The sequence below is a fragment of the Coregonus lavaretus genome, assembly GCF_964263955.1.
Source record: "Coregonus lavaretus genome assembly, contig: HAP1_SCAFFOLD_175, whole genome shotgun sequence".
Taxonomy (NCBI): domain Eukaryota; kingdom Metazoa; phylum Chordata; class Actinopteri; order Salmoniformes; family Salmonidae; genus Coregonus; species Coregonus lavaretus.
The window spans coordinates 434,277-461,776 of NW_028164027.1; the positions used below are offsets into that span (position 1 = coordinate 434,277).

At 46.8% G+C, this 27,500-nt stretch overlaps 1 protein-coding gene across 1 annotated transcript in view; it reads right to left on the bottom strand.

Annotated features, from left to right (window-relative positions):
- LOC311117527 (carboxypeptidase M-like) overlaps positions 1-27,500 on the bottom strand; it is a gene marked incomplete at both ends in the record, with an annotated part of 78,777 nt that overhangs the window by 5,060 nt on the left and 46,217 nt on the right. Inside the window, 3 exons of the mRNA XM_084192448.1 lie at positions 4,822-4,974; positions 5,439-5,609; positions 8,847-9,034. Coding sequence (XP_084048574.1) covers positions 4,822-4,974; positions 5,439-5,609; positions 8,847-9,034 — 512 coding nt within the window. The remainder of the gene's footprint in view (positions 1-4,821; positions 4,975-5,438; positions 5,610-8,846; positions 9,035-27,500) is intronic.

Below are 27,500 nucleotides of genomic sequence, written 5' to 3' on the forward strand. Positions count from 1 at the left end.
TGTAAACATTAAATGACAGGCACAAGCAAGAGTATGAAAGAGTCGCAGGAGTAAAATGAAAGTAATCAATCCAGCGAGATTTAAGTGCCAAGTGGATTTTGCACCCCTCAAACACAGGAAATAGATGTCTGAAAAAGACAGATCCTCAGGTGGGCGGGGCATGCGCGTTGCTACTCAATTGTCTGGTTGTTAGTTAGATGATACCCCATTAACTATTCAGAAGGGGTTGAGTTTCCCTTCTTAACTTTACTGGAATGAATGAACACTTCGTCGCCCTATTCTCTGTGCTTACCTCGACACAACACAGGAGAACAGTCAGACTATTCTCTGTGCTTACCTCGACACAACACAGGAGAACAGTCAGACTATTCTCTGTGCTTACCTCAACACAACACAGGAGAACAGTCAGACTATTCTCTGTGTTTACCTCGACACAACACAGGAGAACAGTCAGACTATTCTCTGTGCTTACCTCAACACAACACAGGAGAACAGTCAGACTATTCTCTGTGCTTACCTCAACACAACACAGGAGAACAGTCAGACTATTCTCTGTGCTTACCTCGACACAACACAGGAGAACAGTCAGACTATTCTCTGTGCTTACCTCGACACAACACAGGAGAACAGTCAGACTATTCTCTGTGCTTACCTCGACACAACACAGGAGAACAGTCAGACTATTCTCTGTGTTTACCTCAACACAACACAGGAGAACAGTCAGACTATTCTCTGTGCTTCCCTCAACACAACACAGAAGAACAGTCAGACTATTCTCTGTGCTTACCTCGACACAACACAGGAGAACAGTCAGGGTCACATTACAGTGGTGATTGTTGTGATGTCAGTTGAGGAACAAAGCATCACACTGACTCTCAGGGTGCATCCCAAATGGTACCCTATTCCCTATATAGTGCACTACTTTAGACCAGAGAATGGCACCCTATTCCCTATATAGTGCACTACTTTAGACCAGAGAATGGCACCGTATTCCCTATATAGTGCACTACTTTAGACCAGAGAATGGCACCCTATTCCCTATATAGTGCGCACTACTTTAGACCAGAGAATGGCTCCCTATTCCCTATATAGTGCACTACTTTAGACCAGAGAATGACACCCTAATCCCTATATAGTGCACTACTTTTGACCAGAGCCTATGAGAATAGTGTTTAGGGAGTAGTGTGCCATTTCGGACACAACCTATGACTATGACTGACCTGGACCAGGAGTCATCCCAGGGTAGGACATGATGACTGACCTGGACCAGGAGTCATCCCAGGGTAGGACATGATGACTGACCTGGACCAGGAGTCATCCCAGGGTAGGACATGATGACTGACCTGGACCAGGAGTCATCCCAGGGTAGGACATGATGACTGACCTGGACCAGGAGTCATCCCAGGGTAGGACATCATGACTGACCTGGACCAGGAGTCATCCCAGGGTAGGACATGATGACTGACCTGGACCAGGAGTCATCCCAAGGTAGACCATCATGACTGACCTGGACCAGGAGTCATCTCAGGGTAGGACATGATGACTGACCTGGACCAGGAGTCATCCCAGGGTAGGACATGATGATTGACCTGGACCAGGAGTCATCCCAGGGTAGGACATGATGACTGACCTGGACCAGGAGTCATCCCAGGGTAAACCATGATGACTGACCTGGACCAGGAGTCATCCCAGGGTAGGACATGATGACTGACCTGGACCAGGAGTCATCCCAAGGTAGACCATCATGACTGACCTGGACCAGGAGTCATCCCAGGGTAGGACATGATGACTGACCTGGACCAGGAGTCATCCCAGGGTAGGACATGATGACTGACCTGGACCAGGAGTCATCCCAGGGTAGGACATGATGACTGACCTATAATATAATAATAATAATATGCCATTTAGCAGACGCTTTTATCCAAAGCGACTTACAGTCATGCGTGCATACATTTTTTTGTGTATGGGTGGTCCCGGGGATCGAACCCACTACCTTGGCGTTACAAGCGCCGTGCTCTACCAGCTGAGCTACAGAGGACATGATGACTGACATGGACCAGGAGTCATCCCAAGGTAGACCATCATGACTGACCTGGACCAGGAGTCATCCCAGGGTAGGACATGATGACTGACCTGGACCAGGAGTCATCCCAGGGTAGGACATGATGACTGACCTGGACCAGGAGTCATCCCAGGGTAGGACATGATGACTGACCTGGACCAGGAGTCATCCCAGGGTAGGACATGATGACTGACCTGGACCAGGAGTCATCCCAGGGTAAACCATGATGACTGACATGGACCAGGAATCATCCCAAGGTAGACCATCATGACTGACCTGGACCAGGAGTCATCCCAGGGTAGGACATGATGACTGACCTGGACCAGGAGTCATCCCAAGGTAGACCATCATGACTGACCTGGACCAGGAGTCATCCCAGGGTAGGACATGATGACTGACCTGGACCAGGAGTCATCCCAGGGTAGGACATGATGACTGACCTGGACCAGGAGTCATCCCAGGGTAGGACATGATGACTGACCTGGACCAGGAGTCATCCCAGGGTAAACCATGATGACTGACATGGACCAGGAATCATCCCAAGGTAGACCATCATGACTGACCTGGACCAGGAGTCATCCCAGGGTAGGACATGATGACTGACCTGGACCAGGAGTCATCCCAGGGTAGGACATGATGATTGACCTGGACCAGGAGTCATCCCAGGGTAGGACATGATGACTGACCTGGACCAGGAGTCATCCCAGGGTAGGACATGATGACTGACCTGGACCAGGAGTCATCCCAGGGTAGGACATCACGACTGACCTGGACCAGGAGTCATCCCAGGGTAGGACATGATGACTGACCTGGACCAGGAGTCATCCCAGGGTAGGACATGATGATTGACCTGGACCAGGAGTCATCCCAGGGTAGGACATGATGACTGACCTGGACCAGGAGTCATCCCAGGGTAGGACATGATGACTGACCTGGACCAGGAGTCATCCCAGGGTAGGACATGATGACTGACCTGGACCAGGAGTCATCCCAGGGTAGGACATGATGACTGACCTGGACCAGGAGTCATCCCAGGGTAAACCATGATGACTGACCTGGACCAGGAGTCATCCCAGGGTAGGACATGATGACTGACCTGGACCAGGAGTCATCCCAGGGTAGGACATGATGACTGACCTGGACCAGGAGTCATCCCAGGGTAGGACATGATGACTGACCTGGACCAGGAGTCATCCCAGGGTAGGACATGATGACTGACCTGGACCAAGAGTCATCCCAAGGTAGGACATGATGACTGACCTGGACCAGGAGTCATCCCAGGGTAGGACATGATGACTGACCTGGACCAGGAGTCATCCCAGGGTAGGACATGATGATTGACCTGGACCAGGAGTCATCCCAGGGTAGGACATGATGACTGACCTGGACCAGGAGTCATCCCAGGGTAGGACATGATGACTGACCTGGACCAGGAGTCATCCCAGGGTAGGACATGATGACTGACCTGGACCAGGAGTCATCCCAGGGTAGGACATGATGACTGACCTGGACCAGGAGTCATCCCAGGGTAGGACATGATGACTGACCTGGACCAGGAGTCATCCCAGGGTAGGACATGATGACTGACCTGGACCAGGAGTCCTCCCAAGGTAGACCATCATGACTGACCTGGACCAGGAGTCATCCCAGGGTAGGACATGATGACTGACCTGGACCAGGAGTCATCCCAGGGTAGGACATGATGACTGACCTGGACCAAGAGTCATCCCAGGGTAGGACATGATGATTGACCTGGACCAGGAGTCAGTATACCACTAGAATGAGGACCATTGTTGTGAGTTCTGATAAGTGGCGTGCTTCCTGATCTGGTGATCTATTTTAGTGCCTGGGAGCTTTTCAGCATGTGACATAACGTCTGGAAAAAAATTACAGAATTACCTTAACCTTAATTACCTTTACCTACCTAAACGATTCATACCTAAATGAATCATTCTACCATTGATCAACAATGAAATGATCAAGCCACCACTTGGCAGTGAAACATAAGTATTGATTGATTTGATTGTATTCATGATAGATAACATGGTACTAACCCCTGATAGATAACATGGTACTAACCCATGATAGATAACATGGTACTAACCCATGATAGATAACATGGTACTAACCCATGATAGATAACATGGTACTAACCCATGATAGATAACATGGTACTAACCCATGATAGATAACATGGTACTAACCCCATGATAGATAACATGGTACTAACCCATGATAGATAACATGGTACTAACCCCTGATAGATAACATGGTACTAACCCCATGATAGATAACATGGTACTAACCCATGATAGATAACATGGTACTAACCCATGATAGATAACATGGTACTAACCCATGATAGATAACATGGTACTAACCCCTGATAGATAACATGGTACTAACCCATGATAGATAACATGGTACTAACCCATGATAGATAACATGGTACTAACCCATGATAGATACCATGGTACTAACCCCTGATAGATAACATGGTACTAACCCCTGATAGATAACATGGTACTAACCCATGATAGATAACATGGTACTAACCCATGATAGATAACATGGTACTAACCCCATGATAGATAACATGGTACTAACCCATGATAGATAACATGGTACTAACCCATGATAGATAACATGGTACTAACCCATGATAGATAACATGGTACTAACCCCATGATAGATAACATGGTACTAACCCATGATAGATAACATGGTACTAACCCCATGATAGATAACATGGTACTAACCCAGATGGACCTGTTGCATGTATGCCAGCAGCGCGGCCCGGTTGGCGTCCCAGAGCCCAGGCAGATCGCTCTCTGGAGGGAATTTACAACAGGACAGCTCCAAGGTGATCTCTAGACACTGGCCCCACACGTAGTTATAATCCTGCATCCCGCCTAGGAAACAGATAGAAAAACATGAAACTGAGCCAGACTTGAGCCATAATGGTGCATGACACTGTATCAGTCCCTGTAGTCTATTAGGCCAATATCTATTGAAGGGCCATATGATGCAGTTCTATATGCATTGTACACTGAGATGATGTGGAACATACCGGAACATTTGCATAAATCTCCCATTGACATCAAATGATTTACGAGAACGTTCTATTTATGCAAGGGGGGGGGGGGGGATTAGGTTCTGACCTGGGTGTCTTATCAACTCTGCTAATCTTAACCAAATATCTCCAGGGTGATGACAACACCGATAGGTTCACCCGGTGAAAAGTAATGTACGTGCACACGTGACCTCAATTATTAGTATTGTAGCAAATGAGTCCCGACGGGTGTATGAACCTGGGGGACCCAACACCCTTAGCTTATGACCCCAGATCTGTACACTGCTAGATGTACTGACTGACCTGGTAGAGGATACCAGTAGTAGCCATTGGTGATGCCCTCCTTAAAGTCCTTGGAGTCGTAACAGTGGTCTCCCTTGTGCATCTCGGTGTGGGTGTAAGAATAGGTTTTAGACAGCTGGATCAACACGTCGTTGTCAGGGGCGACACTGGAACCCCTCTGCAGCTCACTGCCTGGATGACAACACAACACAACATGGCACCCTATTCCCTATGTAGTGCACTACTTTTGACAAGGGCCCTGGGCTATTTGGGACACAAGGAGACATAACCGATATCGATGTGATTGACTGATTGGTTGATCTAATGATCTCTTGGCAGGGACACCTATTGTTACTCTGTAGTCATTCTAGTAGTCTCTATTAGACACCTATTGTTACTCTGTAGTCATTCTAGTAGTCTCTATTAGACACCTATTGTTACTCTGTAGTCATTCTAGTAGTCTCTCCATTAGACACCTATTGTTACTCTGTAGTCATTCTAGTAGTCTCTCTATTAGACACCTATTGTTACTCTGTAGTCATTCTAGTAGTCTCTATTAGACACCTATTGTTACTCTGTAGTCATTCTAGTAGTCTCTATTAGACACCTATTGTTACTCTGTAGTCATTCTAGTAGTCTCTCCATTAGACACCTATTGTTACTCTGTAGTCATTCTAGTAGTCTCTCTATTAGACACCTATTGTTATTCTGTAGTCATTCTAGTAGTCTCTCTATTAGACACCTATTGTTACTCTGTAGTCATTCTAGTAGTCTCTATTAGACACCTATTGTTACTCTGTAGTCATTCTAGTAGTCTCTCTATTAGACACCTATTGTTACTCTGTAGTCATTCTAGTAGTCTCTCTATTAGACACCTATTGTTACTCTGTAGTCATTCTAGTAGTCTCTCTATTAGACACCTATTGTTACTCTGTAGTCATTCTAGTAGTCTCTATTAGACACCTATTGTTACTCTGTAGTCATTCTAGTAGTCTCTATTAGACACCTATTGTTACTCTGTAGTCATTCTAGTAGTCTCTATTAGACACCTATTGTTACTCTGTAGTCATTCTAGTAGTCTCTCTATTAGACACATATTGTTACTCTACGCTGTAGTCATTCTAGTAGTCTCTCTATTAGACACCTATTGTTACTCTGTAGTCATTCTAGTAGTATCTCTATTAGACACCTATTGTTACTCTGTAGTCATTCTAATAGTCTCTATTAGACACCTATTGTTACTCTGTAGTCATTCTAGTAGTCTCTATATTAGACACCTATTGTTACTCTGTAGTCATTCTAGTAGTCTCTGTTAGACACCTATTGTTACTCTGTAGTCATTCTAGTAGTCTTTATTAGACACCTATTGTTACTCTGTAGTCATTCTAGTAGTCTCTATATTAGACACCTATTGTTACTCTGTAGTCATTCTAGTAGTCTCTGTTAGACACCTATTGTTACTCTGTAGTCATTCTAGTAGTCTTTATTAGACACCTATTGTTACTCTGTAGTCATTCTAATAGTCTCTATTAGACACCTATTGTTACTCTGTAGTCATTCTAGTAGTCTTTATTAGACACCTATTGTTACTCTGTAGTCATTCTAGTAGTCTCTCTGTTGGACACCTATTGTTACTCTGTAGTCATTCTAGTAGTCTCTATTAGACACCTATTGTTACTCTGTAGTCATTCTAGTAGTCTCTCTATTAGACACCTATTGTTACTCCGTAGTCATTCTAGTAATCTCTATTAGACACCTATTGTTACTCTGTAGTCATTCTAGTAGTCTCTATTAGACACCTATTGTTACTCTGTAGTCATTCTAGTAGTCTCTCTATTAGACACCTATTGTTACTCTGTAGTCATTCTAGTAGTCTCTCTATTAGCCACCTATTGTTACTCTGTAGTCATTCTAGTAGTCTCTCTATTAGACACCTATTGTTACTCTGTAGTCATTCTAGTAGTCTCTCTATTAGACACCTATTGTTACTCTGTAGTCATTCTAGTAGTCTCTATTAGACACCTATTGTTACTCTGTAGTCATTCTAGTAGTCTCTATTTGACACATATTGTTACTCTGTAGTCATTCTAGTAGTCTCTCTATTAGATACCTATTGTTACTCTGTAGTTATTCTAGTAGTCTCTCTATTAGACACCTATTGTTACTCTGTAGTCATTCTAGTAGTCTCTCTATTAGACACCTATTGTTACTCTGTAGTCATTCTAGTAGTCTCTCTATTAGACACCTATTGTTACTATGTAGTCATTCTAGTAGTCTCTATTAGACACCTATTGTTACTCTGTAGTCATTCTAGTAGTCTCTATTAGACACCTATTGTTACTATGTAGTCATTCTAGTAGTCTCTATTAGAAACCTATTGTTACTCTGTAGTCATTCTAGTAGTCTCTATAAGACACCTATTGATACTCTGTAGTCATTCTAGTAGTCTCTATTGGACACCTATCGTTACTCTGTAGTCATTCTAGTAGTCTCTATTAGACACCTATTGTTACTCTGTAGTCATTCTAATAGTCTCTATTAGACACCTATTGTTACTCTGTAGTCATTCTAGTAGTCTCTCTATTATACACCTATTGTTACTCTGTAGTCATTCTAGTAGTCTCTATTAGACACCTATTTTTACTCTGTAGTCATTCTAGTAGTCTCTCTATTAGACACCTATTGTTACTCTGTAGTCATTCTAGTAGTCTCTATTTGACACCAATTGTTACTCTGTAGTAATTCTAGTAGTCTCTCTATTAGACACCTATTGTTACTCTGTAGTCATTCTAGTAGTCTCTATTAGACACCTATTGTTACTCTGTAGTCATTATATTAGTCTCTATTAGACACCTATTGTTACTCTGTAGTCATTCTAGTAATCTCTCTATTAGACACCTATTGTTACTCTGTAGTCATTCTAGTAGTCTCTATTAGACACCTATTGTTACTCTGTAGTCATTCTAGTAGTCTCTCTATTAGACACCTATTGTTACTCTGTAGTCATTCTAGTAGTCTCTCTATTAGACACCTATTGTTACTCTGTAGTCATTCTAGTAGTCTCTCTATTAGACACCTATTGTTACTCTGTAGTCATTCTAGTAGTCTCTCTATTAGACACCTATTGTTACTCTGTAGTCATTCTAGTAGTCTCTATTGGACACCTATTGTTACTCTGTAGTCATTCTAGTAGTCTCTATTGGACACCTATTGTTACTCTGTAGTCATTCTAGTAGTCTCTCTATTAGACACCTATTGTTACTCTGTAGTCATTCTATTAGTATCTCTATTAGACACCTATTGTTACTCTGTAGTCATTCTAGTAGTCTCTCTATTAGACACCTATTGTTACTCTGTAGTCATTCTAGTAGTCTCTCTATTAGGATCACTCTCTTTCCCTCCCTCTCTGTGTGCGATGGTGTAACGTACCTCCGTTGCTGTTGTCGTAGGGGTAGCTGGCCACCACAGCCCCACCGTGCAGGTTAGCCGACAGGACGAAGCTCTCAGTCTTCAGCCAGTCCATAATGGCTCTCACCTCTATCTCTTGCCCTCCACTCTCCTTCTTAGAGAAGGCATCTGGGAAGTTTCTGTTCAGATCGATGCCGTTCTTATTGAACCTGTCAGGAAACCACATGACAAAAGACAGAATAGAAAGTTCACTAGGTACCAACCACACCTTCAACATACGCTTTAAAACATTGGAGATAGTTTAATGCAGGAAAAGGTTATACAGTATGAATGCAGAATGGTGTCATGCAGAAATGAGGTTGAATTTGAACTGTAACACTTCCATTCCAACTCTGCAACAAAACTAAAAAAAGAAACAGTGTTGTCACAAATATGTTGTAGTCATTAAAGCCTGGCTAGGATATAATGTCTACAAATGTTTCTTTTTTGTATTGAGTAGAAATGTTTTAGTTCAAGTTCAGATTTATTCCCCCCCACATCGCCGTCAGTACAAACGGAGACCCATGGTGCATGACAAATGACAGAGTCCCATCTAAACACACTACCACATTTGTAAAGAGGTCAAACTAGGGACAGACAAGGGACCTGTCAGAAAGAACAAACAGCTGGTGGAATTGTATCCCTCTCTCTTTCTGTTGGCCCGTCTCTGCTCTGGGAAGACATTCAGAGCACTGATGTCCATTCAGTCTCATCAGCACACTCCTTATTTAAAACAGTCATTGGTCCATTCATACGATTCAGGCAGAGAGCCTGATTGAAATTCTGTGGTCAGTGTTTACCCAGATGACGAGCGAGGACACCAAAAACACTCAATGCAAACAGTCACTAACCGTACAGACTGAGGTGGACCTGCACCAAACCACTGTCTTCCTACTGTTCTTCTCTATTTCTGTTCTGTGATGACGTTCACAGTGACTTAAGAACTCAAACACCCATCCAGTGACATCATTTGAGGCGTCTTTAGGTCTTAGTGAAGAGATATATAAATCATATAAAAATCGGTCCATCAATAGCACCCTATTCCCTATATAGTGCACTACTCTTGCCCAGCGCCTGTGCACTATATAAGGAATAGGGTGCCATTTGGGACACAAGCCAGGAGAGAAGAGAGAGGAGAAAAGGAGAAGGATGAGGAGGATGAGGAGGAAGAGGAGGAAGATGAGGAAGAGGATGAAGAGGAGGAGGAAGAAGGTGGAGGAGGAAGAGGAGGAAGATGAGGAAGGAGGAGGAGGAAGAGGAGGAAGATGAGGAGGAAGAGAAGGAGAAGGAGGAGGAGGAAGAGGAAGAGGAGGAAGACAAGGAGGAGGAGGAGGATGAAGTGCCAGAATGTTTGCTGAGCTCGTCAGTGCGTGGCCGGGCTGGGATGTGAGGTGCATTGGGTAAACTTTATAAGGCTATCTCAAACCCCCCTCTGCCCCCCCTCTACTCCACCTCTCCCCTGAGCACAGAGAACTCTTTGTCCCCACGCTGTCTCTCAAGGAGGAATCACAGCTCTGCTACGCTCGAGGGAAGAAGAAGACCTTGCAGTTTGAGTCACTCCCAGGTGGTATCCCTACATCAGGGGTCTTCAACCTTTTTTGACCAGGGACCCCTTCCTGGAAAACTGGCGACCTGGGGGCCCCCATCATACGTTAGCAAAAAAAAATTTTTATCACGTCTTGTCTTATCAGGTGAATGACAATGTCATGGAGAAGTAATCAACATTCTATAATGAATGTATTTGGTAGATAAGAGTTCAGGTGGACCTTCGCTTCAGCAAACAAAGCAAAGGAAAGGAGGGTTGCTGGACAGCAATGACAAAAACCATGAAAAGGGCTGACCAAGATAAACTTATTCCAGGCAGAAAGGAGTTGGAGAACTCAACAAAAAAGGCAGAGAATCATTCATTTTAGCTCACTTTTATCCGTTGTTCAGGATGAGTACGGGTGACTGACTTTGAAACTCTGAAGAAGAAGTCAGCTTGATGTCGAAACGTCAGTCACCTGTACTCCTTCTGAACAATCCTAAACTCTAACATATTCGCTAAGTGCAGCTGTTTAAACAAAGGTTAGCCATGTGTTGGAAAACATTATGTCCAAGTCAAGGAGGCTTACCAGCACCACTGTCAAGCAGGTGGCCTATTCACGGGTGCTTTTTCAAAGTCAGTACCTCCCCCCGGTTGAAAACACCTGTACTCTTCTTGAACAACGGCACTTGTGTTTTATTTATCTAACAATTGCCACTGCTTTCCAGGGAGTCCAATGTTCAAATGGACACAGTATATTGAGTAAAAACATTTACAGAGCTGCCTCTGGTGTATAGTACTCTGGTGTAGCCTATATAGTACTCTGGTGTAGCCTATATAGTACTCTGGTGTAGCCTGTATAGTACTCTGGTGTATTCTGTATAGTACTCTGGTGTAGCCTATATAGTACTCTGGTGTAGCCTGTATAGTACTCTGGTGTAGCCTGTATAGTACTCTGCTGTAGCCTATATAGTACTCTGGTGTATTCTGTATAGTACTCTGGTGTATTCTGTATAGTACTCTGGTGTAGCCTATATAGTACTCTGGTGTATTCTGTATAGTACTCTGGTGTATCCTGTATACTACTCTGATGTATCCTGTATAGTACTCTGGTGTAGCCTATATAGTACTCTGGTGTATTCTGTATAGTACTCTGGTGTAGCCTATATAGTACTCTGGTGTAGCCTGTATAGTACTCTGGTGTAGCCTGTATAGTACTCTGCTGTAGCCTATATAGTACTCTGGTGTATTCTGTATAGTACTCTGGTGTATTCTGTATAGTACTCTGGTGTAGCCTATATAGTACTCTGGTGTATTCTGTATAGTACTCTGGTGTATCCTGTATACTACTCTGATGTATCCTGTATAGTACTCTGGTGTAGCCTATATAGTACTCTGGTGTAGCCTATATAGTACTCTGGTGTATCCTGTATAGTACTCTGGTGTATGCTGTATAGTACTCTGGTGTATCCTGTGTAATACTCTGGTGTATCCTGTATACTACTCTGGTGTATCCTGTATAGTACTCTGGTGTATCTTGTATAGTACTCTGGTGTATCTTGTATAGTACTCTGGTGTAGCCTATAAGGTACTCTGGTGTATTCTGTATAGTACTCTGGTGTATCCTGTATAGTAATCTGGTGTATCCTGTATACTACTCTGGTGTATCCTGTATACTACTCTGGGGTAGCCTATATAGTACTCTGGGGTATCTTGTATAGTACTCTGGGGTATCTTGTATAGTACTCTGGTGTATCCTGTATAGTACTCTGGTGTAGCTGTCTGGCCTGTGGCTGACTGCCTAGTTAAGCTGTCTGGCCTGTGGCTGACTGCCTGGTTTAGCTGTCTAACCCTTCCCTTCTGGAGGTTATTATAGCTGTTGTGGTCAGGCTGGAAGAGGCTGTAGGCTTGGCCCAGGCTTGGCCCAGGCTTGGCCCAGGCTTGGCCCAGGCAGGCTAATAGAAACCCTTTAGCCCAATTCTGATTCAACTCGTGCACTTGTTCAATACCTCAAGGATTGTGCAATCATTCCTTATCCTCTAAGTGTTAAATAAAGGTTAAATAAAATGTTTTTAAACAATTTAAAAAAGTGTACACTTGTTCACTTTTAAATTCTCAAGGATTTAAAAGCGTTGTCTTGGCGTTACTATTGAGTCAAGCATATTTTAATTCCTACGGCAACCCAATGCTTTTAAACACTTGATGGGGAGTGAACAAGTGTGCACTTGAGGGAGGGGAGAGTCAGGATTGGACTCCAGCAGCGGGTCAGCACAAGCTACCTGGCCGTTCAGCAAATGACCAGCAGGAAATATCCCAGATTGTGCCTTTAACAGTGTTTAAAACACGGCACGACCAGGTCTAACGCACACACACACACACACACACACACACACGATCACACGTCTTTACCCCAGACCACAGAGAAACAAATGATCCCCTGCAGGAATGTCTGTGAGCTTAGATGCTTACAACGCCACTGCTTTGATGTGAAGAGTTTGTGGTCGGCTAATGCTTCTCATCCATTACACAACATAATTGTTTTCATCGTCAACATATCTTCAACAGCATCTTCATTCGGGGGGGGAGAGCTCACTCCAATGGCTTTTAACTTCCAAGAATCAGAATTTAGTAAAAACATACGTATCTCTGGGTAGTCGAAGGTTTGAAAACACAACAGTTAGAAACCAACAGGATGCATGGTCAAATCTTTCACTGTGTTTTAACGGCACCATACCGCTCGCTGCAATCGTTTGTTTTGGGGGGACGCAAACAGTTTACGGCTCTCACAATACAGCTGGTCCTCATTAGGCAATAAAATAAAACACTTTCCTAATGGAAGGCAGGGCTGGACTAGGCTGGACTGGACTAGGCTGGACTAGACTGGACTAGGCTGGACTGGACTAGACTGGACTGGACTGGACTAGGCTGGACTGGACTGGACTAGGCTGGACTAGACTGGACTAGGCTGGACTGGACTAGACTGGACTGGACTGGACTAGGCTGGACTGGACTAGGCTGGACTGGACTGGACTAGGCTGGACTGGACTGGACTAGGCTGGACTAGACTGGACTGGACTAGACTGGACTGGACTAGGCTGGACTGGACTAGGCTGGACTGGACTAGGCTGGACTGGACTGGACTGGACTAGGCTGGACTGGACTAGGCTGGACTAGGCTGGACTGGACTAGGCTGGACTAGGCTGGACTGGACTAGGCTGGACTAGGCTGGACTGGACTAGGCTGGACTGGACTTGAGGACTGGACTGGACTTGAGGACTGGACTAGGCTGGACTGGACTGGACTAGACTGGAGGACTGGACTAGACTGGAGGACTGGACTGGACTAGGCTGGACTGGACTGGACTAGGCTGGACTGGACTAGGCTGGACTGGACTAGGCTGGACTGGACTAGGCTGGACTAGGCTGGACTGGACTAGGCTGGACTGGACTAGGCTGGACTGGACTAGGCTGGACTAGGCTGGACTGGACTAGGCTGGACTGGACTAGGCTGGACTAGGCTGGACTGGACTAGGCTGGACTGGACTTGAGGACTGGACTGGACTTGAGGACTGGACTAGGCTGGACTGGACTAGACTGGAGGACTGGACTGGACTAGGCTGGACTGTACTGGACTAGGCTGGACTGGACTTGAGGACTGGACTGGACTTGAGGACTGGACTAGACTGGACTGGACTAGACTGGACTGGACTTGAGGACTGGACTAGGCTGGAGGACTGGACTGGACTAGGCTGGACTGGACTTGAGGACTGGACTAGGCTGGAGGACTGGACTGGACTAGGCTGGACTGGACTGGACTTGAGGACTGGACTGGACTGGACTAGGCTGGACTGGAGGACTGGACTGGACTTGAGGACTGGACTAGGCTGGACTGGACTGGACTTGAGGACTGGACTAGGCTGGACTGGACTGGACTGGACTGGGCTGGACTGGGCTGGACTGGACTGGAGGACTGGACTGGGCTGGACTGGACTGGACTGGACTGGACTGGACTGGACTGGACTAGGCTGGACTGGAGGACTGGACTGGGCTGGACTGGGCTGGACTAGGCTGGACTGGGCTGGACTGGGCTGGACTGGGCTGGACTAGGCTGGACTGGAGGACTGGACTGGGCTGGACTGGGCTGGACTAGGCTGGACTGGGCTGGACTGGGCTGGACTGGGCTGGACTAGGCTGAACTGGAGGACTGGACTTGGCTGGACTGGAGGACTGGACTGGGCTGGACTGGGCTGGACTGGGCTGGACTGGGCTGGACTGGGCTGGACTAGGCTGGACTGGACTGGACTAGGCTGGACTGGAGGACTGGACTAGGCTGGACTAGGCTGGACTGGACTGGACTGGGCTGGACTGGACTGGACTGGGCTGGACTGGACTGGACTGGACTGGACTAGGCTGGACTGGACTGGAGGACTGGACTGGACTGGACTAGGCTGGACTGGAGGACTGGACTGGCTCCTTTTGCTGTCACAGCACCTTGTTTTACTTAAAACTTGACAGTATAGCAGAAAACTGTACTGCCATTAAGAAATGTTGCTAGGAATTAGTCTCGGTGTTGTACACAGAAGGTTGAGAATCATCCACATCAACAATCACTACAGTGTGTCTGGATGGGGATTCAAACAGTGTAGTAGTCTGTGGAAAATGCTATGTAGCTGATTCAAAACCAGTCAGGTGGAACATGCCACTGTCTTATTATTATGATGATGTATAATCATCCAATAACTCTTTAGTCAAATCACATATAATAATACACGACACATTAATAACGTTGGTCTCTTTGTTACCACAGTCATTTACAGAGACCGCCTCCCAAAATGGCACTCTATAGTACACTGGGGTCCTGGTCCAAAGTAATGCACTATACTGTCTACAGTAGGGAAATAGGGTGCCATTTGGGAGGCAGACAGAGTAGGATGAGAAGACTTGAGCATGTTTCCTATCTAGTCATGTGACATTTATAGTGTTTATAAAACAGACTATTCTGTCCACTCTCAGGGGAGTGAGAGAGAGCGAGAGAGCGAGAGAGAGAGAGAGAGAGAGAGAGAGAGACAGAGAGACAGACAGAGAGAGAGAGAGAGAGAGAGAGAGAGAGAGAGAGAGAGAGAGAGGTGGAGGGACTGAGAGAGAGACACCGGTAGAGTGACAGAGAGAGACATGTAGAGGGACAGAGAGAGAGAGAGGTAGAGTGACAAGAGAGAGAGAGAGGTAGAGGGACAGAGAGAGAGAGAGAGAAAGTGAGACGCTCTCTCGCCCACGCTCTCTCTCTCTCTGTCCCTCTACCTCTCTCTCTCTCTGTCCCTCTATCGGTGTCTCTCTCACTCTGTCCCTCTACCTCTCTCTCTCTGTCCCTCTATCGGTGTCTCTCTCTCTGTCCCTCTACCTCTCTCTCTCTGTCCCTCTATCGGTGTCTCTCTCTCTCTGTCCCTCTACAGCTCTCTCTCTCTGTCCCTCTACCAGTGTCTCTCTTTCTAAGAGAAAGGGACAGAGAGAGAGAGAGTGTGGGCGTGAGAGAGTGTCTCACTTTCAGTTACTATAAACAGATTCCTTAAACAATCCAGGAATACTCCTTGCAGAGCTGTCCCTGCAGTTGATCCCTGTTAAAACCCTCCAGCAGCAGAGGCTGTGGCAGAGCATGTGGGTGCCCTGTCTGAGTGCCCTCTCTGGGGTGCCATCACTGGTCCGGTGGGGGTACTATGGAGGGAGATGGATGGCCCAGTAAATGGACTGGGGCCGCGTAGTGTTTATACCCAGACATACATCTGTTTATACCAGACCTGACAACACATAACATTGGTGATTTACTCAAGGGAGAGAGCAGGCTTGCCTGCCTGTCTGCCTGCCTGCCTAACTGTCTACCTGTCTAACTGTCTGCCTGTCTAACTGTCTGCCTGTCTGTCTCCATGAAGTGAATGGATATCCTACAGGTGCTTGACAGTGTTATCTTACTCACTAGCCTACCCCCCCACCCCTTCCTCACCCCTGCCCATATCCTCCTCCATCCTCATCCTCCTCCCCCAGCTTCAGGGCCTCTCTGACATCATATCCTCCTCCATCCTCACCTCCTCCTTCTCCCCCAGCCTCAGGGCCTCTCTGAGATCATATCCTCCTCCTTCTCCCCCAACCTCAGGGCCTCTCCGAGGTCATATCCTCCTCCATCCTCACCTCCTCCTTCCCCAGCCTCAGGGCCTCTCTGAGGTCATATCCTCCTCCATCTCTCCCAGCCTCTCCGAGGTCATATCCTCCTCCATCCTCACCTCCTCCTCCTCCCCCAGCCTCAGGGCCTCTCTGAGGTCATATCCTCCTCCATCTCTCCCAGCCTCAGGGCCTCTCCGAGGTAATATCCTCCTCCATCCTCACCTCCTCCTTCTCCCCCAGCCTCAGGGCCTCTCTGAGGTCATATCCTCCTAAATCCTCCTCCTCCTTCCCCAGCCTCAGGGCCTCTCTGAGGTCATATCCTCCTCCATCTCTCCCAGCCTCTCCGAGGTCATATCCTCCTCCATCCTCACCTCCTCCTCCTCCTCCCCCAGCCTCAGGGCCTCTCTGAGGTCATATCCTCCTCCATCTCTCCCAGCCTCAGGGCCTCTCCGAGGTAATATCCTCCTCCATCCTCACCTCCTCCTTCTCCCCCAGCCTCAGGGCCTCTCTGAGGTCATATCCTCCTAAATCCTCCTCCGTCTATCCCAGTCTCAGGGCCTCTCTGAGGTCATATCCTCCTCCTTCTCTCCCAACCTCAGGGCCTCTCTGAGATCATATCCTCCTCCATCCTCCTCCTTCTCCCCCAGCCTCAGGGCCTCTCCAAGGTCATATCCTCCTCCATCCTCACCCCCCATCCTTCTCTCCCAGCCTCAGGGCCTCTCTGAGGTCATATCCTCCTCCATCCTCACCCCCCTCCCTTTCTCCCAGCGTAGGGCCGTCTTTCTTAGTAAGATAACAACAGCTACAGTATCGTGACTGTCGGAGGAGTTGGGCTGTCCCCGACAAAAAAAAATCTTGGCCAACCAAAAGTCCTCTGTTCTTTCGATCAATCGATTGGTCAAAATGTTTAAACGTGCATTTTTCCATATATAGACACACCCTATGTATGTGAGCTTGTCTGACGCGTTAAACTTGATGAAATAAGACAAATGACTCAAGAGGGCGCCAGAGATCTAGATAACCAGAAGAAAAAAACCTTAACCTGACCCAACTATTCTCCTCCCGCTCCTTGCCGGTAATAGGCTACACCAGGAGTTGGCAACCTTTCTCATGTAGAATGCCAATTTATCTTACCATTTATACCAATCTGCGTGCCAGTTATGGTTTTCATATGCACATTTTCGTGAAATAGTTTCATTTAATTTATAATAACGTCTTCATATCTCAAAATCATTGTCATTTGGTTAATCAAAATTCTATCCAAATCTAAATGAAAATGATAAACCTAAAAAGTAACTTCTATTGCCATTGCCAACTACGTAAAAATAGCCTACATAAAGCCAACAAATAAAAACATTGCAGCCTGCAGGTTGAAAATAACCTGATAAAAATAAATATCCTCTAAATCACATTGGCTACACATGGCCTGTCTGCAACGAATTTGAAACATTGTATCAACTATTAACTTGGGTCTGGCCAGAAGCTTGCACTAGCGAAATTGCAACATTGCATAAAATATTCTGGGCCCTCAGAGTTTCATGGGCCAGTGAGCTCGGGACAGACACAGCTGTCGGCTATTTGGGCAAGGGATAAGAAGCAGTCCTTTAACAGTAAATGGACTACTGGTGATATATGTAATGGGGAATTGATAAACACTAAACAATCAAATCAAATTGTGTTTGCCACATGCGCCGAATACAACAGGTGTAGACATTACAGTGAAATGCTTACTTACAAGCCCTTAACCAAAAATGCAAAGTAAAATAGATTTAATAAAAAGTGTTAAGCAAAAAAAAATAAAAGCTAATAATTAAAGAGCAGCAGTAAAATAAAATAACAGTAGGGAGGCTATATACAGGGGGGTACCGGTGCAGAGTCAATGTGCGGGGGCACCGATTAGTCGAGGTAATTGAGGTAATATGTACATGTGGGTAGAGTTAAAGTGACTATGCATAAGTAATTAACAGAGTAGCAGCAGCGTAAAAAGATGGGGTGGGGGGGCAGTGCAAATAGTCCGGGTAGCCATGATTAGCTGTTCAGGAGTCTTATGGCTTGGGGGTAGAAGCTGTTGAGAAGCCGGGAGCCTCCAACCACATTTTCGGATCAAGCATACATTGGCTTTTAGTCTAGGCCTCCACAATTGATTAGTTCACTGAGATGGGCGCAAATATATATATGTGTCACGGATTCTGCCGAGGCTGCTCCTCCTCCTTGCTCGGGCAGGCTTCGGCGTTCGTCGTCCCCGGAGTACTAGCTGCTGCCGATCGATGTTTCGGTGTTTGTCTTGTTTGGTCTTTATTGTTTACACCTGTTTCCCATGATGTTTTATTGTGTTCCCTTTATAACCCTCTGTTTCTCATTGTGTATTGTGAGTAATTGTTTTGGTCTTTGCGGCAGTTGCCCATGTGTGCGGGTCATATTATTTCCTCTCTGATTGAGGTTGCCTTTGTACTTTGTATTTGCACTGCATCCAGTAAAGTTTCTGCCAGTAGCTCGGTGTCCTGCGCTTGACTTCGCCTACCGCGTACACGTCGCTGTGACAATATATTTGTTACTGCTTGACTAAAACAATCTCGGTCGACCAACAGCCTAACGACCAAACAATCGACCAGTCTACTAATTGGGGTCAGGAGTGAGAGTGAGTGAGTGAGTGAGTGAGTGAGTGAGAGAGAGAGAGAGAGAAAGCGAGGCAGAGACACAGAGACACAGAGAGAGAGCGAGAACAGCTATACCACAGAGACACAGAGACACAGAGACAGAGAGAGAACAGCTATACCACAGAGACACAGAGAGAGAGAGAACAGCTATACCACAGAGACACAGAGACACAGAGACACAGAGAGAGAACAGCTATACCACAGAGACACAGAGACAGAGAGAGAGATCAGCTATACCACAGAGACAGAAAGAGAACAGCTATACCACAGAGACACAGAGACAGAGAGAGAGAACAGCTATACCACAGAGACACAGAGACACAGAGAGAGAACAGCTATACCACAGAGACACAGAGACACAGAGACAGAGAGAGAACAGCTATACCACAGAGACACAGAGACAGAGAGAACAGCTATACCACAGAGACACAGAGACAGAGAGAGAACAGCTATACCACAGAGACACAGAGACAGAGAGAGAACAGCTATACCACAGAGACACAGAGACACAGAGACAGAGAGAGAACAGCTATACCACAGAGACACAGAGACACAGAGACAGAGAGAGAACAGCTATACCACAGAGACACAGAGAGAACAGCTATACCACAGAGACACAGAGAGAACAGCTATACCACAGAGACACAGAGATAACAGCTATACCACAGAGACACAGAGACACAGAGACAGAGAGAGAACAGCTATACCACAGAGACATAGAGAGAACAGCTATACCACAGAGACACAGAGAGAGAGAGACAAAGAAAGAACAGCTATACCACAGAGACAGAGAGAGAGAGAGACAAAGAGAGAACAGCTATACCACAGAGACACAGAGAGAACAGCTCTACCACAGAGACACAGAGAGAGAGAGACATAGAGAGAACAGCTATACCACAGAGACACAGAGACACAGAGACAGAGATAGAACAGCTATACCACAGAGACACAGAGAGAGAGAGACATAGAGAGAACAGCTATACCACAGAGACACAGAGACACAGAGACAGAGATAGAACAGCTATACCACAGAGACAGAGAGAAAACAGCTATACCACAGAGACACAGAGAGAGAGAGACAGAGAGAGAACAGCTATACCACAGAGACAGAGAGAGAACAGCTATACCACAGAGACACAGAGAGAACAGCTATACCACAGAGACACAGATATAACAGCTATACCACAGAGACACAGAGACAGAGAGAGAACAGCTATACCACAGAGACATAGAGAGAACAGCTATACCACAGAGACACAGAGAGAGAGAGACAAAGAAAGAACAGCTATACCACAGAGACAGAGAGAGAGAGACAAAGAGAGAACAGCTATACCACAGAGACACAGAGAGAACAGCTCTACCACAGAGACACAGAGAGAGAGAGACATAGAGAGAACAGCTATACCACAGAGACACAGAGACACAGAGACAGAGATAGAACAGCTATACCACAGAGACACAGAGAGAGAGAGACAGAGAGAGAACAGCTCTACCACAGAGACACAGAGAGAGAGAGACAGAGAGAGAACAGCTATACCACAGAGACACAGAGACAGAGAGAGAACAGCTATATCACAGAGACACAGAGACAGAGAGAGAACAGCTATACCACAGAGACACAGAGACACAGAGAGAACAGCTATACCACAGAGACAGAGAGAGAACAGCTATATCACAGAGACACAGAGAGAACAGCTATACCACAGAGCACAGAGAGAACAGCTATACCACAGAGCACAGAGAGAACAGCTATACCACAGAGACACAGAGACACAGAGACACAGAGATACAGAGACACCGAGACAGAGAGAGAACAGCTATACCACAGAGACACAGAGACAGAGAGAGAACAGCTATACCACAGAGACACAGAGACACAGAGACAGAGAGAGAACAGCTATACCACAGAGACACAGAGACAGAGAGAGAACAGCTATACCACAGAGACACAGAGACACAGAGACAGAGAGAGAACAGCTATACCACAGAGACACAGAGACACAGAGACAGAGAGAGAACAGCTATACCACAGAGACACAGAGACAGAGAGAGAACAGCTATACCACAGAGACAGAGAGAGAACAGCTATACCACAGAGACACAGAGAGAGAGAGACAGAGAGAGAACAGCTATACCACAGAGACAGAGAGAGAACAGCTATACCACAGAGACACAGAGAGAACAGCTATACCACAGAGACACAGAGAGAACAGCTATACCACAGAGACACAGAGACACAGAGACAGAGAGAGAACAGCTATACCACAGAGACATAGAGAGAACAGCTATACCACAGAGACACAGAGACACAGAGAGAACAGCTATACCACAGAGACAGAGAGAGAACAGCTATATCACAGAGACACAGAGAGAACAGCTATACCACAGAGCACAGAGAGAACAGCTATACCACAGAGCACAGAGAGAACAGCTATACCACAGAGACACAGAGACACAGAGACACAGAGATACAGAGACACCGAGACAGAGAGAGAACAGCTATACCACAGAGACACAGAGACAGAGAGAGAACAGCTATACCACAGAGACACAGAGACACAGAGACAGAGAGAGAACAGCTATACCACAGAGACACAGAGACAGAGAGAGAACAGCTATACCACAGAGACACAGAGACACAGAGACAGAGAGAGAACAGCTATACCACAGAGACACAGAGACACAGAGACAGAGAGAGAACAGCTATACCACAGAGACACAGAGACAGAGAGAGAACAGCTATACCACAGAGACAGAGAGAGAACAGCTATACCACAGAGACACAGAGAGAGAGAGACAGAGAGAGAACAGCTATACCACAGAGACAGAGAGAGAACAGCTATACCACAGAGACACAGAGAGAACAGCTATACCACAGAGACACAGAGAGAACAGCTATACCACAGAGACACAGAGACACAGAGACAGAGAGAGAACAGCTATACCACAGAGACATAGAGAGAACAGCTATACCACAGAGACACAGAGAGAGAGAGACAAAGAGAGAACAGCTCTACCACAGAGACACAGAGAGAGAGAGACAAAGAGAGAACAGCTATACCACAGAGACACAGAGAGAGAGAGACAGAGAGAGAACAGCTATACCACAGAGACATAGAGAGAACAGCTATACCACAGAGACACAGAGACACAGAGACAGAGAGAGAACAGCTATACCACAGAGACATAGAGAGAACAGCTATACCACAGAGACACAGAGAGAGAGAGACAGAGAGAGAACAGCTATACCACAGAGACACAGAGAGAGAGAGACAGAGAGAGAACAGCTATACCACAGAGACACAGAGAGAGAGACAGAGAGAGAACAGCTATACCACAGAGACACAGAGAGAGAGAGACAGAGAGAGAACAGCTCTACCACAGAGACACAGAGAGAGAGAGACAGAGAGAGAACATTTATACCACAGAGACACAGAGAGAGAGAGACAGAGAGAGAACAGCTCTACCACAGAGACACAGAGAGAGAGAGACAGAGAGAGAACAGCTCTACCACAGAGACACAGAGAGAGAGAGACAGAGAGAGAACAGCTATACCACAGAGACACAGAGAGAGAGAGACAGAGAGAGAACAGCTCTACCACAGAGACACAGAGAGAGAGAGACAGAGAGAGAACAGCTATACCACAGAGACACAGAGAGAGAGAGACAGAGAGAGAACAGCTCTACCACAGAGACACAGAGAGAGAGAGACAGAGAGAGAACAGCTCTACCACAGAGACACAGAGAGAGAGAGACAGAGAGAGAACAGCTATACCACAGAGACACAGAGAGAGAGAGACAGAGAGAGAACAGCTATACCACAGAGACAGAGAGAGAACAGCTCTACCACAGAGACACAGAGAGAGAGAGACAGAGAGAGAACAGCTATACCACAGAGACACAGAGAGAGAGAGACAGAGAGAGAACAGCTATACCACAGAGACAGAGAGAGAACAGCTCTACCATAGACACAGAGAGAGAGAGACAGAGAGAGAACAGCTATACCACAGAGACACAGAGAGAGAGAGACAGAGAGAGAACAGCTCTACCACAGAGTAGAAGGGAGGCAACCTCCTGTAGTCTGTAGTTATACTACAGTAGGTTACTGTGCTCCACCCCCTGTAGTCTGTAGTTATACTACAGGAGGTTACTGTGCTCCACCTCCTGTAGTCTGTAGTTATACTACAGTAGGTTACTGTGCTCCACCGCTCTGTAGTCTGTAGTTATACTACAGTAGGTTACTGTGCTCCACCTCCTGTAGTCTGTAGCTATACTACAGTAGGTTACTGTGCTCCACCTCCTGTAGTCTGTAGTTATACTACAGTAGGTTACTGTGCTCCACCTCCTGTAGTCTGTAGCTATACTACAGTAGGTTACTGTGCTCCACCTCCTGTAGTCTGTAGCTATACTACAGTAGGTTACTGTGCACCACCTCCTGTAGTCTGTAGCTATACTACAGTAGGTTACTGTGCACCACCTCCTGTAGTCTGTAGCTATACTACAGTAGGTTACTGTGCTCCACCTCCTGTAGTCTGTAGCTATACTACAGTAGGTTACTGTGCTCCACCTCCTGTAGTCTGTAGTTATACTACAGTAGGTTACTGTGCACCACCTCCTGTAGTCTGTAGTTATACTACAGTAGGTTACTGTGCTCCACCTCCTGTAGTCTGTAGTTATACTACAGTAGGTTACTGTGCACCACCTCCTGTAGTCTGTAGTTATACTACAGTAGGTTACTGTGCTCCACCCCCTGTAGTCTGTAGTTATACTACAGTAGGTTACTGTGCTCCACCTCCTGTAGTCTGTAGTTATACTACAGTAGGTTACTGTGCACCACCTCCTGTAGTCTGTAGTTATACTACAGTAGGTTACTGTGCTCCACCCCCTGTAGTCTGTAGTTATACTACAGGAGGTTACTGTGCTCCACCTCCTGTAGTCTGTAGTTATACTACAGTAGGTTACTGTGCTCCACCTCCTGTAGTCTGTAGTTATACTACAGTAGGTTACTGTGCTCCACCTCCTGTAGTCTGTAGTTATACTACAGGAGGTTACTGTGCTCCACCTCCTGTAGTCTGTAGCTATACTACAGTAGGTTACTGTGCTCCACCTCCTGTAGTCTGTAGTTATACTACAGGAGGTTACTGTGCTCCACCTCCTGTAGTCTGTAGTTATACTACAGTAGGTTACTGTGCTCCACCTCCTGTAGTCTGTAGTTATACTACAGGAGGTTACTGTGCTCCACCTCCTGTAGTCTGTAGTTATACTACAGTAGGTTACTGTGCTCCACCGCTCTGTAGTCTGTAGTTATACTACAGTAGGTTACTGTGCTCCACCTCCTGTAGTCTGTAGCTATACTACAGTAGGTTACTGTGCACCACCTCCTGTAGTCTGTAGTTATACTACAGTAGGTTACTGTGCACCACCTCCTGTAGTCTGTAGTTATACTACAGTAGGTTACTGTGCTCCACCTCCTGTAGTCTGTAGTTATACTACAGTAGGTTACTGTGCTCCACCTCCTGTAGTCTGTAGCTATACTACAGTAGGTTACTGTGCTCCACCTCCTGTAGTCTGTAGCTATACTACAGTAGGTTACTGTGCTCCACCTCCTGTAGTCTGTAGCTATACTACAGGAGGTTACTGTGCTCCACCTCCTGTAGTCTGTAGTTATACTACAGGAGGTTACTGTGCTCCACCTCCTGTAGTCTGTAGTTATACTACAGTAGGTTACTGTGCTCCACCTCCTGTAGTCTGTAGTTATACTACAGTAGGTTACTGTGCTCCACCTCCTGTAGTCTGTAGTTATACTACAGTAGGTTACTGTGCACCACCTCCTGTAGTCTGTAGTTATACTACAGTAGGTTACTGTGCTCCACCTCCTGTAGTCTGTAGTTATACTACAGTAGGTTACTGTGCTCCACCTCCTGTAGTCTGTAGCTATACTACAGTAGGTTACTGTGCTCCACCTCCTGTAGTCTGTAGCTATACTACAGGAGGTTACTGTGCTCCACCTCCTGTAGTCTGTAGTTATACTACAGGAGGTTACTGTGCTCCACCTCCTGTAGTCTGTAGTTATACTACAGTAGGTTACTGTGCTCCACCTCCTGTAGTCTGTAGTTATACTACAGTAGGTTACTGTGCACCACCTCCTGTAGTCTGTAGTTATACTACAGTAGGTTACTGTGCTCCACCTCCTGTAGTCTGTAGTTATACTACAGTAGGTTACTGTGCTCCACCGCTCTGTCATTCGGTTGCATCCCAAACGGCACTCTATTGTTCTATATGGAGAACTAATTTTGTCCAGAGCCCTATTGGCCTCTATTTGCTATGTAGTGTACGGCTTTTAACCATGGCACCCTATTCCCTGGTGGAAAGTAGTGCACTACAGAGAATAGGGTGCCATTTGGGATGCAGGATTAGTGTGGAGAAAATAACCCTGTTTACCCACAGACAGACATGTTGGATCCAGATTTATTGCGTAACGCAACGTCAACTTGTGGATGACTTGGTCGTGTCTGATCTGGTCTGAGGTGTGATGTTTCAATGTCAACCCACTGGGGCCCAGTTGGAGCATGAGATGGGATGGGGTTGGGGCCCAGTTGGAGCATGAGATGGGATGGGGTTGGGGCCCAGTTGGAGCATGAGATGGGATGGGTTGGGGCCCAGTTGGAGCATGAGATGGGATGGGTTGGGGCCCAGTTGGAGCATGAGATGGGATGGGTTGGGGCCCAGTTGGAGCATGAGATGGGATGGGTTGGGGCCCAGTTGGAGCATGAGATGGGATGGGTTGGGGCCCAGTTGGAGCATGAGATGGGATGGGGTTGGGGCCCAGTTGGAGCATGAGATGGGATGGGGTTGGGGCCCAGTTGGAGCATGAGATGGGATGGGTTGGGGCCCAGTTGGAGCATGAGATGGGATGGGTTGGGGCCCAGTTGGAGCATGAGATGGGATGGGTTGGGGCCCAGTTGGAGCATGAGATGGGATGGGTTGGGGCCCAGTTGGAGCATGAGATGGGATGGGTTGGGGCCCAGTTGGAGCATGAGATGGGATGGGTTGGGGCCCAGTTGGAGCATGAGATGGGATGGGTTGGGGCCCAGTTGGAGCATGAGATGGGATGGGGTTGGGGCCCAGTTGGAGGATGAGGAGATGGGATGGGGTTGGGGCCCAGTTGGAGGATGAGATGGGATGGGGTTGGGGCCCAGTTGGAGCATGAAATGGGATGGGGTTGGGGCCCAGTTGGAGCATGAGATGGGATGGGGTTGGGGCCCAGTTGGAGCATGAGATGGGATGGGGTTGGGGCCCAGTTGGAGCATGAGATGGGATGGGGTTGGGGCCCAGTTGGAGCATGAGATGGGATGGGGTTGGGGCCCAGTTGGAGCATGAAATGGGATGGGGTTGGGGCCCAGTTGGAGCATGAGATGGGATGGGGTTGGGGCCCAGTTGGAGCATGAGATGGGATGGGGTTGGGGCCCAGTTGGAGCATGAGATGGGATGGGGTTGGGGCCCAGTTGGAGCATGAGATGGGATGGGGTTGGGGCCCAGTTGGAGCATGAGATGGGATGGGTTGGGGCCCAGTTGGAGCATGAGATGGGATGGGTTGGGGCCCAGTTGGACAAAGGTGTTAGACTAACAGTTAGTTAGAGAGTTGAATAACTTTGGCTTCAAAAGATAAAAAGCCTTAAAGCCAAGGAAAAACATCTGTTTTAGTTGTATAAAAAAAGAATTGACTTTGCCCTGGTCGGATGTGGCAAAGTTGGACAGCGGTGTTAGAGACTTTAATAACTTTGTCTTCAATGCTAGAAAAGTTTCAGTCGTAAAGAAGCACCAGGAACACCATAATTAGCAGTCATGGAGCTGCATCAGGATATGAGCAGTCATGGAGCTGCATCAGGATATGAGCAGTCATGGAGCTGCATCAGGATATGAGCAGTCATGGAGCTGCATCAGGATATGAGCAGTCATGGAGCTGCATCAGGATATGAGCAGTCATGGAGCTGCATCAGGATATGAGCAGTCATGGAGCTGCATCAGGATATGAGCAGTCATGGAGCTGCATCAGGATATGAGCAGTCATGGAGCTGCATCAGGATATGAGCAGTCATGGAGCTGCATCAGGATATGAGCAGTCATGGAGCTGCATCAGGATATCAGCAGTCATGGAGCTGCATCAGGATATGAGCAGTCATGGGGCTGCATCAGGATATGAGCAGCCATGGAGCTGCATCAGGATATGAGCAGCCATGGAGCTGCATCAGGATATGAGCAGTCATGGAGCTGCATCAGGATATGAGCAGTCATGGAGCTG